Source organism: Pseudopodoces humilis, chromosome 32 (assembly GCF_049639895.1).
Source record: "Pseudopodoces humilis isolate 2021_Gansu_Grassland_sample_001 chromosome 32, ASM4963989v1, whole genome shotgun sequence".
NCBI classification, from domain to species: domain Eukaryota; kingdom Metazoa; phylum Chordata; class Aves; order Passeriformes; family Paridae; genus Pseudopodoces; species Pseudopodoces humilis.
The window spans coordinates 1,261,111-1,278,575 of NC_142231.1; the positions used below are offsets into that span (position 1 = coordinate 1,261,111).

General features: G+C 66.0%; 1 protein-coding gene across 1 annotated transcript; it reads left to right on the forward strand.

The window, feature by feature from the left end:
* Positions 1–3,049: 3,049 nt before the first annotated feature.
* NXPH4 (neurexophilin 4) lies at positions 3,050–16,386 on the forward strand. Its single transcript, XM_088068816.1, has 2 exons — positions 3,050–3,108; positions 15,511–16,386. The coding sequence occupies exons 1-2, from the start codon at positions 3,058–3,060 to the stop codon at positions 16,282–16,284; spliced, it is 825 nt and encodes a 274-aa protein (XP_087924942.1). The 5' UTR covers positions 3,050–3,057; the 3' UTR covers positions 16,285–16,386.
* Positions 16,387–17,465: the final 1,079 nt, after the last annotated feature.

A 17,465-nucleotide genomic window follows, 5' to 3' on the forward strand; every position in this document is an offset into this window, starting at 1 on the left:
TGTCACACTGTCTCCTGTCCCGTCACCCCCCCGATCTTCCGGTGTCACCCCCCGACCCCCCACGCGCGTCTCCCCCCGTGAGGGTCCTGTGTATCCCCTCCTTTACCCCTTCGCTACTCCCTCCATTGTCCCCCCATGTGTCCCCCTGTACGGCCCCATGGATCCCCCCATAAACCCGCCCTTAGTAACCCCCATGTCCCCCCATTGTCCCCCATGTCTCCTTATTGTGTCCCCCATGTCCCCCCACTGTGTCCCCCATGTCCCCTGAGTATCCCCCATGTCCCCCTCTCTTCCCTTTTTTCCCTCCCGTGTGTCCCTCTCATGTCCCCCGTGTCCCTCCCCTGTGCCCCCCACTCCGTGTCCCCCCGTGTCCCCCCGACCGTGGGGCCACGGCCACAGGGGTGCCCAGGACAGCGCCGCTGCTGCACCTGGGGGGCTCAGCTGGGACGCCCCTTACACCCAGGGCAGCCGGACTGGACCGGGGACAGGACCGGACCAGGGGACAGGACCGGGGGGCAGGACCGGGGGACAGGACCGGGGCAGGACCGGACCTGGGGGCAGGACCGGACCGGGGGGCAGGACCGGGGAGCAGGACCGGGGGCAGGACCGGGGCGGGGGGCAGGACCGGACCGGGGGACAGGACCCCGCCAGGGACTCGCGGCCGCTCCGGGGGGGTTCGTGCTGCGGGGGGGGGGGGCTCAGGCCGAGCTCACTCGTGGCATCGAGTCCTCGGAGCGTCGAGCCCTCGTGGCATCGGCCGCAGCCTCGCCACGTGCCCGGTGGCTCTGAGGGACCCCCAGAGCCACGGCAGGTCCTGGTGCCCCCCGGCCGGTGGCTCAGCAGAGCGGGTCGCCCCTCGCCCCCTCCTCCATCAGCACCGGGCTCGGCGCAGCCCCCGGCCCCCCGCAGCTGCTGCCTTTGAGCCCCCCCAGCCCCGCGCCGGGTGCCGGCGGCCTCAGATCTATTTCAATACCGGCTCTTTGTTCACTTATCGGTCCTTAAATCTCCTCCCGAGGTTTTTCCTCCCTTTCCCCTCTCCCCCCGCACCAAACCCTTTTTATCTTTTTCCTTCAATATTTTCTATTTTTCACCCTCTTCCCCATTCATCCCCACCCTCCCCCCGCCTGCTTCTGCCCCTCCTATCTCAGCCCGTGGACTGCTAAGGTGGGGAGGGGGGGGTGTTACAGAGCCCCCCAACCCCTCTCAGACCCCGGTGTGCGTCTGCTCCCCGGTGAGACCATCAGGGACACCGGGACCCACTCGGGGAGTTTTCTTGGCCATGTGGGAGGGGGTCCCGAGGTGTCTGGGTGCCCCCGCAGCCCCTTCAGGCTTCCAACCCTCTGCAGGGTGAACGTGGCACCGGGGGGAGCAGCGCTGGGGGACCCCGGTGGGAGGGGAGAGGGGTACGGAGGCTCCTGCAGTGCGGGAATTTGGGGGCCAGGGAGGAGCGGGGGGCTCTGGGGTTGCCAGTGGGTCTTGCAGCGGGGCAGCAGCAGCAGCAAGGGCTGGGGGGATGGAAGGATTCTCCCTGAAGTGGGGGAGGCTCCTCTGAACCCCGGACCCCGGGCAAAAGCGGCTGCGTGCCCACATGCCCAGGGCCCCCATGGGGCTGGCCTGGGGCTGGTTGGGACCCCCTCGACGCCAGCCCCTCTGGACTCCCCGCTCCTCGTGGCTCTGCTCTCTCCTCTCTCTTCCCCGGATCCGTCTTCCTCATTCCTCGTCCTCTCCCTTCCCTTTTCCCATTTCTCCGTTACCTTTTATCATTCCGTCTCCGCATGTCCGCGCGGTTCTGCAGTGCCCTCCCCGCGTGCCCCCACCACCCCCCAGTGCCCCCAGGCCCCCCGAGTGCCCCCAGGACCCCCCCGAATGTCCCCAACCCCGCCGATTCCAAGTCCCCGCCGGCAGCTTCCCGGGATAATCACAGTAATAACAGCAATAATAGGAATAATGATAAATGGATGGGGTGTGGAAGGGGCTGTGAAGGGGGGTGAAAACCCCTCGTGGGGGGGTGAGAACCCCTCGGGGGGTGGGAGAGGGGCCCGGCACCGCGCCGGGGGCTGAGCACACGCGTGTCCATGTGCACACACGTGTCCGTGCAGGTGACGCAGGTGGCGTGTCCAGCCTGACGCGGGGGGGGGGGTCGCAGGACAAGAGGACACCTCGGGTGGGGCAGGGTATGGGGTCCCCCCCAGGGACCCTCCGTAGGGTCTCCCCCATCCCTTCCTGCTGAAGTTTTGGGGGTCCAGGGTGGGGGACCCTCTGCCCTCCCCTGGAAGGGCAGCACTGTCGGTGTCCCCCCGGTGCCTCCACCGGGTCTGGGGTCTCCGGGAGATGGGACGGGGGGGTTGCAGGATCGGGAGCGTGCCGGGGGGCCGGGGGAGAGGGGGACAAGTCCGGGAGCATCCGGGGGAGCGGGAAGATGGAGCAGGAGGGGGGCACCCCGGGATGCTGGAGGATCGGGGGCGAGGACCGGGTCGGGGGGATGCCGGGTCTCCGGGAGAGAAGGGCAGGACCGGGATATCCCGGGCTCCGGGGGTCTCCAGAAAACGGGGGAGCAAGACCGGGAGAACCGTCGCTGCTGGGGAAGAAGTGGGGCGGGACCAGAGGCACCCCGAAGTGATGGAGAAGAGCGGGGGGCATAGCTGGGGACACCCCTGGGTGGGAGGGAAGCTGTGGGGGGGGTAGGACCAGGGACACTTCGGGTTGATGGAGAAGGCGGGGGGAGGATCGGGGACACCCCGGGATGCTGAAGGAGGAGTGGGGGGAAGGACCAGGGGCACCCCGAGATGCGGGGGAAGCGGGGGAGCGGGAGCGGGGGCACCCCGAGGAGCGGGGCTCTCCCCGCGTCCCTCACCCCGGTCTGTGGCGGAGCCGCCGGTGCGCACGGGGCCGGTGCGGGGTCCTGGCGCCCCCGGAGCCGCCCCCCCGGTGCCCCCCCGCCGGTCGGGATTGGCGGGGCCGCCGAGGCACCGCCCGGCCCCGCAAGTCTCCCACTTTCTTCCCGCCGCCCCTCACCGCCGCCGCCGCCGCCGCCGCCGCCGCTCCCGGAGCCCCGCGATGCTCCGCCGCCGCCTGCCCCTGCTCGGGCCCGGGCTGCTGCTGCTGCAGGTACGGGGCATCCGCGACCCCCGGCCGGGCGAGCTGCCGCCGCCGCGGGGCGTGCGGGGTCCGCGGTTACCGGGCAGGGGGGCGATTACCGGGGGAGGGGGGGGGCAGTTCCAGGAGGGGGGAGTCGTGCAGTTATTGGGGGCGTAGGACAAATCCGGGGGAGGGGGCGTGGAGGTCCCGAGGGGAGTCGTGCAGTGAAGGGGGGGTTCGGTCCTGGGGGGGGGTGAGGCTCGGGAGGGGGGGGTGTCGTGAATTGGGGGGGCTGTGGCAGTCACGGAAAGAGCAGACGGCTGGGGGGGGTCAAGCGCGACCCTCGGGGGGGTCGAGCAGACACGGAGGGGAGGGGTCGTAGGGGGGTGAGCGGCAGAGTTGTTTGGGGGGCGGCTGACGGGGGTTGCACACGGGGGATCCTGCCCCCCCCCCCGCCCCCCCCAAGTTGGAGGGACAGGGGGCTGCCCCGGAGCTCGGGCGGAGTTGTGGTGTCGGGGGGAGCCTCGGGGGGTCCCGTCGCCGGTGAAGCCCCCCCGCTTTCTCCCCCCACCCCCGGCTGCAGAGCGCGGGAGGCGCCGTCTGGCAGGTGCGGGGGGGGCAGCGAGACGGAGCCGCGCGAGTGGGGGCGGCCACGCGTGGGTGGCTCGGACCCTCTGCCCGAGGGCTCCGCGGGGGGGTCGGGGGAAGCCTTGTCCCGCTCACCTGGGCAGGGGGGAGCGGGGTGACTTCCCCGCCGTGTCGGGGAGCGAGGGGGGGGGTCCCCAGGCAGGACTGAGGGGGCCCAGCTGTCCCCTGGTTCCGCCAAGGGCGTGAGCCCCAAAACCACCTGCGGGGGCGACGCCTCATTCCTGTCCCGACTCCGTTCGGCCTCAGCCCCTGCACGGGGGGGCTCAGCCCTGCCGGGGGGTTCTCCATTCCCATCCCACCCACTGCCCCCCGGCCGTGGGGAGGACGCACGGGGGTCTCGACCCCCGGGACAGGCCTGGGGGCGGGGGTGCTTTGCCTGTTCCCCCCCTCGGTCTGTGTGGAAGCTGAGGAGCGGCTGCAGCCGCAGAGACCCCCCCCGCCTGCAGAGACCCCCCCACCATGTCCCCCAGTCCCAGATACTCAAAGCTTCCCAAGGCCACTCACCCCCCGCTTGTCCCCCCCTTCGCCACCTCCTCTTGGAGCCCCTCGGGGGGCTACAGCTGCATCCAGCGCCGTGGTGGTCAGGAGGGAGGGATGGAGCCCCCCCCCCAACCCAGCCGGGGGGGCCGGGCTCATCACCCAGCGGATCTGATTTCCTGACACTCCATTTTTACTTTCTGTGTTTCATGAATAAAATCAAACGAGTCAATTCCCTCTCGGGAATTGGATGCACATCAGGGACCCCCCCCACCCCCCCCCTGCACCACCCGACCCCCCCAAGGCAAAGGCTCCCTCAACTTGTCTCTCCCTGGCGCGCTGCTCCCTGCGTGGGGAGGGGGAGACGTGTGCCCGCGTGTGGGGGTGGCTCGGCGTGACCCCCCCTCCCCGTGTCCATCCATTGCAGAGCATCTGTCGGTGCTGGAGCTGCTTCAAGACAAATGGGTTTGTTTTGATGAAATCCGGAGCAGGGCGCTGCCCTGGCCCCCCCAGCCCCCACCCCCTGCCCACGCAGGCGGCGGTGTTGAGGGGGGGCACGGGGGGCTCAAAGCCGGGGGACACGGACATGGCCTGGAACGTGGGGTGGGCATGAGGGTGCAGGAGCCTCCTGCACGGCAATAACCCCAGGAGATCCCTGAGCCTCGACCCCTCTGCGGTCCAGGACTCTCCCCCCTCCCAGGGCTCCGGGAGGGGCTGGGGTCTGCCCAGCCGTGGGACCACCGGGTGCCAGGGCAGGGTAATGGAGCCATTCCTGCCCCTCGGCTCTTTGGGCCTGATGGGGAGAAACTTTCCCGGTCTCTTTTGGGGATCAGGAGGCAGATGGATGGGTGGGGGTCCCATCGCCTTCCCCCCGGCTCCAGCGGACCCCTTGGACTGGGGCTCCCAGTGCCGCATCAGGGCTGTACTGGGAGCACTGGGGGAAGGGCCAGCTGGGGCTGCACCCCCAGGGCAGCAGTGACAGCCTCGTCCCCGTGCAGGAGCGAGGGACCCCCGGCGTGTGGGACCCCCAGGGTGTCCCCCCCGTGTGTGGGTTTGCTGTCGGTGCCTGCTGGGTGACACTGGTGCGTTGGGATCGAGCCGTACTGGGATGGACAAACTCTCCCAGCCCAGCGGGTGCCTGTTCCCACTGTGGGGGTGCAGACCACCCCTCCCCGGCCCCCCACCCTTGGTGGCTGCTGCTTCCCGGGCTTTGCTGTGCTGGCAGTGCTGGCACAGGCAGGAGGACGAGCCCACCTCTGATTGCAATCGACACCCCCCTCCCCAGCCCTTCCCAAGCTCCTGCGTTATTTTTATGCATTCCATTATTTTCTGTTCACTGAGCATTAAATCTTGGGGGTCCCTCCGGGTGGGGCTAACCTGGCTCCCCGCTGCTGAGGGTCCCAGCCAGTCCCCCAGGAGCACCCAGGAGCCTCGGCTGGGCCCAGCCGGGTGGAGGAAGGGCGATTCTCTCGGCATCCCCTGGGGTTCCTGGGAGGCAGATGCCACCCTGGGCACTGGGTGCCCCATGCCCTGGTGATGGGGTGACCCCCCCCGGTTCTGAGCGAGGTTCAGCAGCGGAGGGGATGGGTGATGCTGGCCCTGGATTGGGCAGGAACAGGCTGGAACAGGCAGGAACACCGCGATGAAGCCACGATGGGATGGTTGAGTGCCACAGCAGGACCAGGACGGGGACAGTGGTGTCCTTCCTCACCCTGCTCCATCCCTGCTGCCCTCGCCAGAATGTGCCCCCCACCCCCCATTCCCTGCGCCCGTGCCTCGGTTTCCCTCCTTTCTGGCACAGGCAGGTGAGACAGCGGCTGTCTGTGAAGCACCTGAGTGCTGCTGGCAGGTTTTCCTGCTTGGATTAACCCTTCGCAGGAAATTCTGCCTTGCTCTGCCGGTGGCCATGCCAGCCGGAGCCCGATGGCCCGGGATGCCAAACTCATCCACTTTGTCCCTTCCTCGCCTTGCTGTCACTCGGGAGCTGTCTCCTGGGCTGCTGGCTGACAGATGGCTTTGCTCTTAGCAGATGCTGCCAGCCCTTTCCATGCAAGGACACCCCAGTTCCCACCTTCCCAGCTCCCGTTTTTAGGGGGGGTTTACCCGGTTCGCGGCTCGGAGGTTTGCATCACATTTGGGGCCAGAGCAGAGGATATGGGGTTCGGGTGGTGCTGCTGCCCTGCAGCCCCATCTGCCCGGGGGTCCCTGGGGGTGCTCCAGGGCCTGGCTGCAGCGGGTCGGAGCCGGGCCGGTGCCCGCGGGGCCGGGATGGGCTCCGTGCATCCCCCGGTGCCGCTCCTGCGGCTCCCTGAGCCTCTCGCCGTTGCGGCGGGTGCTGTGTGCTCAGCATGGCTGAGCTAATCTATCGCCAAACAAACACACACTGTTATTCCGAAAGAAGGTTTCCAAGCGACTCATTTCCCTTTTTTTAATAACTCTTCCCTCTGGTGCCCTTTGCACCCTAAGCTGGGAGATTCAATAAGGCTGGAGCCTGGAGCGTTGCTGGCGCAGCCTCACCGAGGAGGGGAGCAGTGGCTGGGGAAGGGGGGGGCACCCAGGGGTGCCCCCCAGCCAGACCCACCCACCCTTGCGCTTCTCGGTGCCGTTCTGGCTCCAAGCCGGGTCCGGTTTTATTGCTTTTTCCCCTCACTCCCGTTTTTAATTGCCAGTTTTCCGCTGGGGACCGGCAGAGGGGGCCGAGCCGGAATGGGGAGCAAGGCGGGCGCTCTCCCCTGCAGCCCCCAGCTGAGCCCCCACCGCTAATCACACTCTTGCCAATTAACGCTCCCGGATTAATGACTTTGCCCACCCTTTCTGCATCCACAGCTCCTCCTCTCAGGGAGCCAAGGTCCCCGCAGCCGGTGGCCCAATCGTGGGGTGACGCCGCGCTGAGACCCCGCAGCTGGAGCCCCCCCAGCCCTGCCCTGGCCGAGCTCCAGCCTCGCCGCGGTGCCTGGCTCAGCCTTCGCGCTCGGGCGCTGGAGGTAAATGGCCCAGGAAAGATGAAGCTTCCTCTCCTGCCGCTTGGATTGCTGCTGAAGGAATAATCACATCCCCGTGCCCCCCCCCCGCCTTCAGCCCCCACCCGGTTTTTTTTTTCCCTGTTGCAAAAGGAAAGTCATTGTGGAGGAACAGAGCAGGGACGCGAATCAATCCCAAATCAGTTCCCAACGCACCCCGCTGTGCACGGATCCCGTGTGACCCCCGTGACCGTCCCAGCTGCTGGGCCGATGTCACAGTGGGGGGGGACACCCTCTCATTGTCCCCCTCTGGTGCAGGGCAGCAGAGCCTCCGTCTGCAGCGGGCAGAGCAGAGCTTCACCCGGCACCCGCCCGAGAGAGGCCGGAGCCTGGGCTGGTGGTGGGTGAAAAGTGGGGCTGAATCCAGCCCTGGGGGGCACGAGGAGGGTCCCAGGGGACCCTGGGCTGCAGGGACACGCTGTTCCCTGCTCCTGACAGGAGCCAGTGCCTGGCTGCGGTGGGTCGTGGTCCTTGTGACCCCAAAGGAGCTGCGGTCCCAGCGATGCCCTTGAGGGTCCCCAGCGTCCCTGGGGGTCTCTTGGAGGGTTTCAATCAAAGTCCACCGCCGGGGGGTGTGGGGGACACCGTGTCTTTGCTGCTGCCTCCCACTTCCTGGGGGGCACAGATCTCATCTGGTGCTGGGAGTGTCGGGGGGAGATGTGCAGTGTGGGGGCTCCAGGGATGGGGTCCCACCGAGGGCACAGCCCGGCATTTACCCCCTCTCTGGTGACCTTCTCACTGGCCCTGTCTCATCCAGAGGGGTGGGGGGGTGCTGGGAATGCGATTTATGATCCCGCCTGATACGATCTTATAAAATTTCCCGGGCACACTCGAAATTACATTTCCATAGCTCAGGAGCAGCGATCTCTGTGTGCGCCAATACCTGCCACTTTTATGGCTACATTTATTGCAATAATAAAGTGAAATGGTGAGGCGAGGGGTGGGGGTGGCTGGGGGGGGGAGCAGCCGGGCAGAAGGTGGGGGCTGTGTTGTTGAGGGCCCCGGGTCCCCCTATTTTTGGGAGGACTCGGGGGAAGCTGCTGCCTCTCTGCCGTCACCTGCTGAAGAGCTGGGAGAGGGGTAGAGAGAACCCCGCAGCCTGTTCTGCTGGAGGGAAACTGAGGCAGGGTCGAGGAGGGGGAGCGTCCTGGGGGGGCATCCCTGGCACTGGAGATGTGGGAGTGACCTGGAACCCGGCCCTGCCGGCTGTGCTTCCCTGTCCCCACACACCATCCCCGTGAGCTGCCCGTGTCCCCACGTCCTGCGCAGCGTGACTGGGGGTGGCCAGGAGGAGCCCCCGCCCCAGCGACCCCCACAAGGAGCTGGGTCCCTCCCAAGCCGATCGAGGGGGTTCCAGGCCTGTTGGCCTCTGCTCAGCTCAGGGAGCTGCTGGGTGACAGATGCCCAACAGCCACATGTCCCTGTCCCCCGCCGCCCCCGTGTCCCCTCTCTGCTGCCCACCCGCCCGCACCCCTCTCCCCCTCCCTCTCCGTTTATCTCCTGTTTTCCCATTCATTCCCTTTTCTCCTCCAGCCCAATGAGTCACACAAGCCCCGAATCCTTTGCCTGCTGCCGTCTCCTCCCTTCTATTATATTTTTTCCTTTGCTCTTAGCAGCACTTTCCTTTTTCACCCGTGGGGGGAGAGACTCGGGATGTACATTTTTCCCCGGCTCCCCCCCAGCCACCTCCCAGCTCCTGCCTCACGGTGAAGCCCTTAAAAGTAATAAATAAATAAAACAACGGCTGAGGAAAGAAAAGGCAGGAAACGAGTGACAGGGAAAAGGAACCAAAACGAAAGAAAGAAGGAGGAGGGAGAAAAAAAAGTCCTACTCAGGCTATGAAATATTTATTAGCCAGCGCGTGCCGAGCGCATTAATAAAGCTGCAGCATTTGCATATTTTTTTCTGTCAGCGAGGAGCGAGGTGTCTGTTTGGGGGGTGAAGGCACAGCTGATCCAAAGCCCATCCCCTCGGGCCCGTGCGGGTCGTGGCTCTGCTCGAGGTGACACCGGCCCTCGGGCACTCAGCACATCGGTGTCGGGAGCGGGACCTCAGCAGGACCACGGCTGCAAGGAGCCCATGGTGCCTTTGGTGGGTGGTTTGGTGGATTTGGTTGGATTTGGTGGATTTGGTGGATTTGGTGGATTTGGTGGATTTGGTGAATTTGGTGGATTTGGTGGATTTGGTGGATTTGGTGGATTTGGTGGATTTGGTGGATTTGGCTTTGGTGAGCTCGTCCAGGCTCTCCTCTGGCTGAGGAGGTGCTGGTGTCAGATTCACCTGTCCTGATGCTGGGGATGCCCATCCCAGGGCTGGGGTGCCCTTCCTGGTGCTGAGAGTGCCTGGCCAATGTTGGGGATGCACATCCCAATGTTGGGGTGCCCTTCGCGGTGCTGGGGTTGCCTATCCTGGTGCTGGGAGTACCCATCCCTGCGCTGGATGTGCCCATCCCTGCCCTGGAGGTGCCCATCCCTGTGCTGGAGGTGCCCATCCCTGTGTTGGAGGTGCCCATCCCTGCGCTGGAGGTGCCCATCCCTGCCCTGGAGGTGCCCATCCCTGCCCTGGAGGTGCCCATCCCTGTGCTGGAGGTGCCCATCCCTGTGCTGGAGGTGCCCATCCCTGTGTTGGAGGTGCCCATCCCTGCGCTGGAGGTGCCCATCCCTGCCCTGGAGGTGCCCATCCCTGTGTTGGAGGTGCCCATCATGGTGCAGGGGGTGTCACCTGCCCACCACCCTGTCAGGGGTTGTGGTCTCAGCAGCACAGAAGGGGCAGAGGAAGGACTGAGGAAGCCTCGAGGTGTTCCTGCTGAGCCTCTCTCCAGGCAGGATCCATCCAGCCATCGCTGTGACGGTACACGTGGCACGGTGGCCATGCATGGGTGTGTCCTGACTTGTCCCTCCGTGTCACCTCTTCTGCTGTCCTTTTGCCCTTGATCCCTCACCTTGATCCTCGACTGCAGCCATCCTGGGGAGGGACCAGGTGTCACCTCCCCAGTGCCCCCAGCCCAGGGGTGCCCAGCAGCACAGCTGCCCCTTGCCCTGGCACCAAGCACTGCCCAGGACGGTCACTTGCAGCTCTGTGTGGCAGCAGCATGGCCATACCTGTCTGCTAGGGATGGGGACAGTGATGGGGACATCCCCTGCTGGTCTGGTAGGGATGGGGACAGTGATGGGGACATCCCCTGCTGGTCTGGTAGGGATGGGGACATCCCCTGCTGGTCTGGTAGGGATGGGGACAGCGATGGGGACATCCCCTGCTGGTCTGGTAGGGATGGGGACATCTCCTGCCTGACTGCTAGGGATGGGGACAGCGTGGCTGGAAGGACAGGGACAACGATGGGGACAGGAACAAGCTGGCAGTGGGGATGGGGACAGGGGATAGGGATGGGAACAGGCCGGCTGCAGGAATTGGGACAGGCTGACTGTAAGGACAGGGACAGGCTGACGACTGTAGGGACAGGGACGGGCTGGCAGTGGGGACAGGGACAGGCTGGCAGTGGGGATGGGGACAGGCTGACTGTAGGGACAGAGACAGGCTGACTGTAAGGACAGGGACAGGCTGACGACTGTAGGGACAGGGACGGGCTGGCAGTGGGGACAGGGACAGGCTGGCAGTGGGGATGGGGACAGGCTGACTGTAGGGACAGAGACAGGCTGGGTGTAGGGACAGGGACAGGCTGGCAGTGGGGATGGGGGCGGGCGCACATGGTATGGATGGGGATGGGATGGCGGTGAGGACGGGGGCGGGTGTGCAAGGAGCACAGGAAAACATCAGCGGGGACACGCAGCCACACCAAGCACCTCACTCCGTGCACGTGTGTGTCACTGTGCATGTCACGGTGTGTGTCACTGCTTGTGTCACCATGTGTGTCACTGTGCGTGTTATCGCGTGTGTCAGCATGTGTGTCACTGTGCATGTGTCACTGTGTGTGTCATGGTGCTTGTGTCACCATGTGTGTCACCGTGTGTGTGTCACCGTGTGTGTGTCACTGTGTGTGTCACTGTGTGTGTCACCGTGTGTGTGTCACCATGTGTGTCATCGCATGTGTCACCGCATGTCACCACGTGTCACTGTGTGTGTCACTGTGTGTGTGTCACTGCGTGTCACCGTGTGTGTGTCACCATGTGTGTGACACCTCATGTGTCACCTCATGTGTCACCGCGTGTCACCGCGTGCGTGTCACAGCAGCGCTCTCAGGGCCGCGCAGGACATGGCGGTGTTTGTGCACACCCAGCCGCGTGTGCAGCAGTGCCTGCGCTCCAGAGCAGCCGCTGGCATTCCGCACTCCTCGGGCACACACCTGCAGCACCCATGGGCGCACACCCGCGGCATCCATGGGCTCACACCCGCAGCACCCACGGGCACACACCCGCGGCACCCACGGGCTCACACCCGCGGCACCCACGGGCTCACACCCGCGGCACCCACGGGCGCACACCCGCGGCACCCATGGGCGCACACGTTCACCCGGAGGCTCAGGAAGAGCCGCTCCGGAGCTGTCCGTGCTCTCTCTCCCACGCGCAGCCGCTCGGACACGCCTGGGCACGCCGGGTCCCTCCCGGTACCGCATTAGCACCCGCGCGGCGCCGGGAGATAAATGGGAGCTGTCAGAGGCACCTTGTTTGCTGCTAACCTTTGGAAATGCCACGGCGCCCCGGGCTGCGCGTGCCGGGGGGAGCGGGCCCGCGGGGATTGTCGCTCACCACCTCCAATTAATCTCCTCGTGCTAACGAAGGCGTCGGGGTGACAGGGGAGAGGCTGGGTTGACTCTGCGCCCATGGGGAGAGCAGGAGACCCCCGAGCAGGGGAGCAGTGTCTGTGCTGCCTGGGGACCCCGCCAAGGTGTGGGGACAGGATGGGAAAGGGGATAGGGACAGGGAATGGGGACAGGGGACAGGGGATGGGGACAGGGATGGGGATGGGGATGAGGACAGGGGATGGGGATGGGGACAGGGGATGGAGATGGGGACAGGGAATGGGGATGGGGACAGGAGTTGGGGATTGGGACAGGGTGGTGGTAGGGGTGAGCACAGGCTGATGGTGTCAATGGGGACAGGCTGGTGGTAGGGACAGGAACAAGCTGATGGTGGTCATGGAGACAGACTGGCCATGGGGACAGGGACAGGCTGGCCTCAGGAATTGAAGCAGGTTGGCAGCAGAGATGGGGACAAGCCTGGGACAGGCTGGTGGTGGAGATGAGGCCTTTGTTGGGGGCTGCTGTGGGGTGCTCTGCTCCCCCACCCAGTGCTGGCAGGGCTGCTCTGCCTTGAGCTCGAACCCCATCATTCCCAGCCCCGCTCTCGGGGTGCTGGAGCCCATCCCAGCCCACACCGGGGCAGCCAGGACCCCCCCACTGCTCCGCTCCCCTCCACCAAGGTGACCGAGGGTCTCGGGGGAGCAGCTGACGGCGCTTGGCCCCAACAGCAAATGGGATGTGAGTGGCCATCACCGCCGGGCCTGACAAACCAAATTGATGCCGGCACCGAGAGCCTTCCAGGTCCCTCTGCAGCTGCCTCAAGCCCTTCCCGCATCCTTGCCTGGCTCCGTGTGCTCGCGGGGGGTGGCAGACGGTGCCTGTGGCCTCATGGCAGCCCCACACGGGCACAGAAGGGCACACGAGGGGCTTGAGAGCAGCTAAACCATGGAATGACACCACAGGGATCATGATGAGGATGAGGAGAAGCACAAGAAGGGGATGAGGAGGGGGTCACAGGCAAGAGGATGAGGAGGGGAGCAGCAGGGATGTGTAGATACAGCAGTGCGTGTGACAAACCACCATCTCGGGTCTCCTGTGCGCGGTAGCAGAGCCCCTCACAGCACAGAGCCAGGCACGGCCCTGCCCGGCACTGCCCGCAGCTCCTGGGGAGAGCAGCGTGGGAGGGGGACGGCACTGGGACCCCCACCGCATGTCCCGGAGGTTCAGGGGCACGTGCGTGCGGCTGCACCCCGACGGCACAGCGGGAGCATTAATATTTAACGCGAGGTGTACGGGACCTGCCCTGAATGCCGACAGCGCTGCCAGGGCGCAGGGGGGTGACCTTGTCTCCCCTCGGCTCTGGCGTGGTTGAAGCGTCCCTGGCTCATCCCGAGCCCGCAGGCTCCGAGCCCCCCGGCCGGCCTGGGCTCAGCGGGGGCTGCGGGCAGAGAGGGACCCCCGCGCTCCGGGGCTGCGCTGGTGCCGCAATCGATCGCCCTTGGCTGCATCGCAGCCGCTGCCCTGCTCTGCAATTCCCTTTCATCCCTCGCTCCCCCAGCAGCTCCTGCCGAGGGACTGGAAGGGTTGGGGGGCTGCCAATCTGGCCCCTCGCCCGCGGGGGCTGGGGCACCTCTGTTCCTGCAGGGATGGGGGATGTTTGCTCTGTCCGTGCCCGGCCTGTTCCCCCCAGCCCCTGGCTCTGTCCCGCACCAGCCTGGCCTGGGGATCCGCAGCCCCCAAGGGCACAGCGGGCGCTGCCAGTCTCTGTCCCCATCTGCTCCCACTGCGTCCCCTCCCCACCGCCTGCCCATCCCTGTCCCTTCCCTGTCCCTCCCGCGATTCCCATCACAGCCTGCTCCAATCCGATCACATCACAGCCCCCTCATCCCTGCACGGGATCACGGCGTGGGGGGATTGGGAAGAGAAACTGAGGCAGGGGAGGAGGGCACAGGCACCTGCGGCACTGCTGGGGACCGGCCTTGGCTCCCAGCCCTGGCTGAGATGGAAATCCAGCGCAGAGCTCGGAAACCTCCAGAAATCCTTCCCGGTGGTGGGGGCTCAGCAGGATGCGCTGCTTTGCGTGTTCCTCATGGGCTGCAGCCCCCAGCCCCTCGCCGTGGGTGCAGAAGGATTTGGGGGGCTCCCAGTCGAGGGGTCACTGGTGCCCCTTAGCTTCCCCAGAGCGCGGTGTGAGGGGTCCCAGGTTTGATGGATGGAGAGACGGAGCAGAGCTGGGATGCAGACACCATCCCTCTCCCAAAAATGCAGCTCTCTCAGCTGAGGGGTGCCCCGCTCCCCTCGTTATCTCATCCCGGTCCTGCCCCCCCCCTCTCCGGCTGGCGAAGGCGCCCGGCTTTGAAGCTGCGTTGAAATATAGATAAGGGCGAAGGCAGCAGCCGCGCTCGGAAAGAGCCGGGGGGAGCGGGGGGCTGGCCGGGCTGGGGGCTGCAGGGGTGGGTGCTGAGCTGCAGCTCTGCACTGCACACCCTGGCCCCCCCATGATGGGCTGAAACACCCCAAATCCCTTTCCCACGGGCACGGAGGGGCTGCGTGCCCTGCCCAGGGTTCCTCTCTCTGGTGCAGCACAAGCAGAGCAGATTTAGGAGCTCAGCCCGGCACAGCTCCGGGGGATCCAGGGATGGATCAGATGGAGCCCCTGGCTCAGCAGAGTGTGGGGGTCCCTGGCTGGGCTCCCCCCATGGTGCTGCTCCATCTCTGCAGGGACACCCTGCACTGAGACCTGCCCGGCCATGGGGGAGGGGGCATGGGAGGCTCACCCCTCTCTGAGGGGGCTCATGGGACCCCCGTCATTCCCCATGGGGATCATTCCCAAGCAGGAAATGGCATCAAGCCATTCTGTAGGGTGAGTGATGCCAGGATGAGCCCCCAGCAATGACAGGAGCCGTTCCCTGGGCCTGCCTCAGCTTCCCATGAGAGCACAGCCCCTCACGCTCCCCCCAGCCCCTCCAGCTGGAGCCTCTGCTGCCCCACTCTCCCTCCCTCGTTCCCCCCGGGATCCAGGTCATCCAGAGCAGAAACTGCCTGAGCAGCCAAGCACCTGCCAGCTCAGGGCGACAGTGATTGACGAGGCCGGGGCTGCTGGAGCAGCATCCCGCATGCCGGAGCAGCTGGCAGGGCAGGAGGGCACAGAGGGCACCCCGGGAGCCGTAGGATGAGGGATGGGGGCGCAGGGGGCAGGTGGGCAGGGGGATGAGGGACAGGGGACACGTCAGAGTTGGGGTCCCAGGCTAGGGCTGGCAGCTGGCTCTGCTCACTGGTGTCCATCCCAGTGACTGGGGGAGACTTGGGAAGGGGCTGGTCCCGACCCGGCTGGTGCAGGCAGGAGGATGAGGAGGGTGCAGGCAGGAGGATGAGGAGGGTGCAGGCAGGAGGATGAGGAGGGTGCAGGCAGGAGGATGAGGAGGGTGTAGGCAGGAGGATGAGGAGGGTGCAGGCAGGAGGATGAGGAGGGGGGACTAGGTAGAGGATGAGGAGGGTGCAGGCAGGAGGATGAGGAGGATGCAGGCGGGAGGATGCAGGCAGAGGGATGAGGAAGGGCACAGACACAGCTCTCTGCCCTCTCTCCCCCAGACGGTGTGTGCTGGCGGTCACGTCGCCAAGACCTTGGGGTACCTGGAGATGGGCACCTCCGGCCTCCTCAAGGATGTCCCCTACGGCACTCTGAAGCCCCCGGTGCTCGACCCCGGGCGGCTCATTCCGGCAGAGCCGCCCCGGGGCGCGGGGACACCGGCGGGCACCGGACGGAGCCCCTGGGACTGGCAGAAGAACCAGACGGCGGGGGAGCTGCTGAGCCCCCGCGCCCACCGCAAGCCCATCCTCAAATCGAGCCGCACCAAGAAGATTTTTGGTTGGGGCGACTTCTACTTCAACATCAAGACTCTCAAGTTCAGCCTCCTGGTGACGGGGAAAATCGTCGATCACATCAACGGCACCTTCAGCGTTTACTTCCGACACAACTCCTCCAGCCTGGGCAACGTCTCGGTCAGCATCGTGCCCCCCTCCAAGGCGGTGGGTTTCGAGGTGCTGGTGCCCGGCCCCCCAGCACTGCCGCGACCACCGCCCCCTCCCCAGCAGAGCACCCTCCCCGAGGGGCGCCCGGCCAAGGCGCTCAATTGCCACGTGGAGTACGAGAAGACGAACCGGGCTCGGAAGAACAAACCGTGCCTGTACGACCCGTCCAAGGTGTGCTTCACCGAGCACACGCAGAGCCACGCGGCCTGGCTCTGCGCCAAGCCCTTCAAGGTCATCTGCATCTTCATCTCCTTCCTCAGCATCGACTACAAGCTGGTGCAGAAGGTCTGTCCCGACTACAACTTCCAGCACGACAACCCCTACTTCGGCTGATGGCAGTGGAGCAGGGGATGGGTGGGGGAACGGGGGGGTTGCAGCGCCCCGTTGTCACTTGGGGGCTTGTGTCACCCCCACACCGGCTCCCTCTTCATCACTGGAGCATCTCCATGCTGGGCTGGGGGACAGCCGGTGCTGGGGGTCCTGGACCCCACCCAATGACATCCCGTCCCTGCAGCATCCCTGCGCCACAGTGGGGTACACCCAGTTCTGGGGGTCCCACCCACCCACTGAGACCCCATCACTGAGTACCCCATAGTGGGGCAGAGCCGGTGCTGGGGGTCCCAGTTCCCCCCCAGTGACATTCCATCACTGGGGTAGAGCCGGTGCTGGGGGTCCTGAGACCCATCACTGGGGTACACCCGTTCCTGGGGGTCCCCTCACCCACTGAGACCCCATCACTGCAGCCCCCCATTCTGGGGTACACCCGTTCCTGGGGGTCCCCACCCCCTCACCCACTGAGACCCCATCACTGCAGCACTGCCTGTGCTGGGAATCCTGGACCCCCACCCACTGAGACCCCTCCCCACCCACTGAAACTCCATCACTGCCCCACCCGGCTCCTCATCGGGTACAACTGGTGCTGGGGGTCCCGGCCCCCCACCCACCGAGACCCCCTCACTGCAGCTGGGGGGGTGCAGGCACGGAGCCCCCCCATGCTGGAGGCTGGGCGGGGGTCGCTGCACTGGGGGGCACAGCCCCATGCGATGTCACCTCTGGGGTGACACGGAGTGGGGTCAGGGTGCTGTGAGGGGGGTCAGATTGCTCTGGGGGGGGGTCAGGGTGCTCTGGGGGGGGGGTCAGGGTGCTCTGGGGGGAGGCTCAGTCCTCACCCTGCGGGGTTTTGGTCTCTCCTCATCCTCCCCACGTGCGCGTGTGACACACACGAACCACGCGTGTGCAAGGCCACACCCAGCTATTCTGAAGCCCCCTCCCCTCCACTGGCCACGCTCCGGTGCCACATCCGAGCCCCCCCGCCCCCCATGAACCCCTCACCCCCACCGGGGACCCCCGCAGGTGTGCAGCCCCCCCCCACCCAACGCCGTGATGATGTGCCAGGCGGGGGTTAGGGATGCCATGGGGGGGGTCCCGGGGGGCTGCCCCCTCCTCTCGGGGAGGGGCTTCTTCATCTTTTTTTTTTTTTTTTTTAAAGAAAATTAAAATGGAAAAAAAGTGGA

What these genes read in the sequence shown, in the direction of transcription:
- NXPH4 (XM_088068816.1), top strand. Translation starts at nt 3,058, where the DNA reads ATGCTCCGCCGCCGCCTGCCCCTGCTCGGGCCCGGGCTGCTGCTGCTG. An exon ending in CCGGGCTGCTGCTGCTGCAG is followed by an intron (nt 3,109 to 15,510) that starts GTACGGGGCATC and finishes TCTCTCCCCCAG; the next exon opens with ACGGTGTGTGCTGGCGGTCA.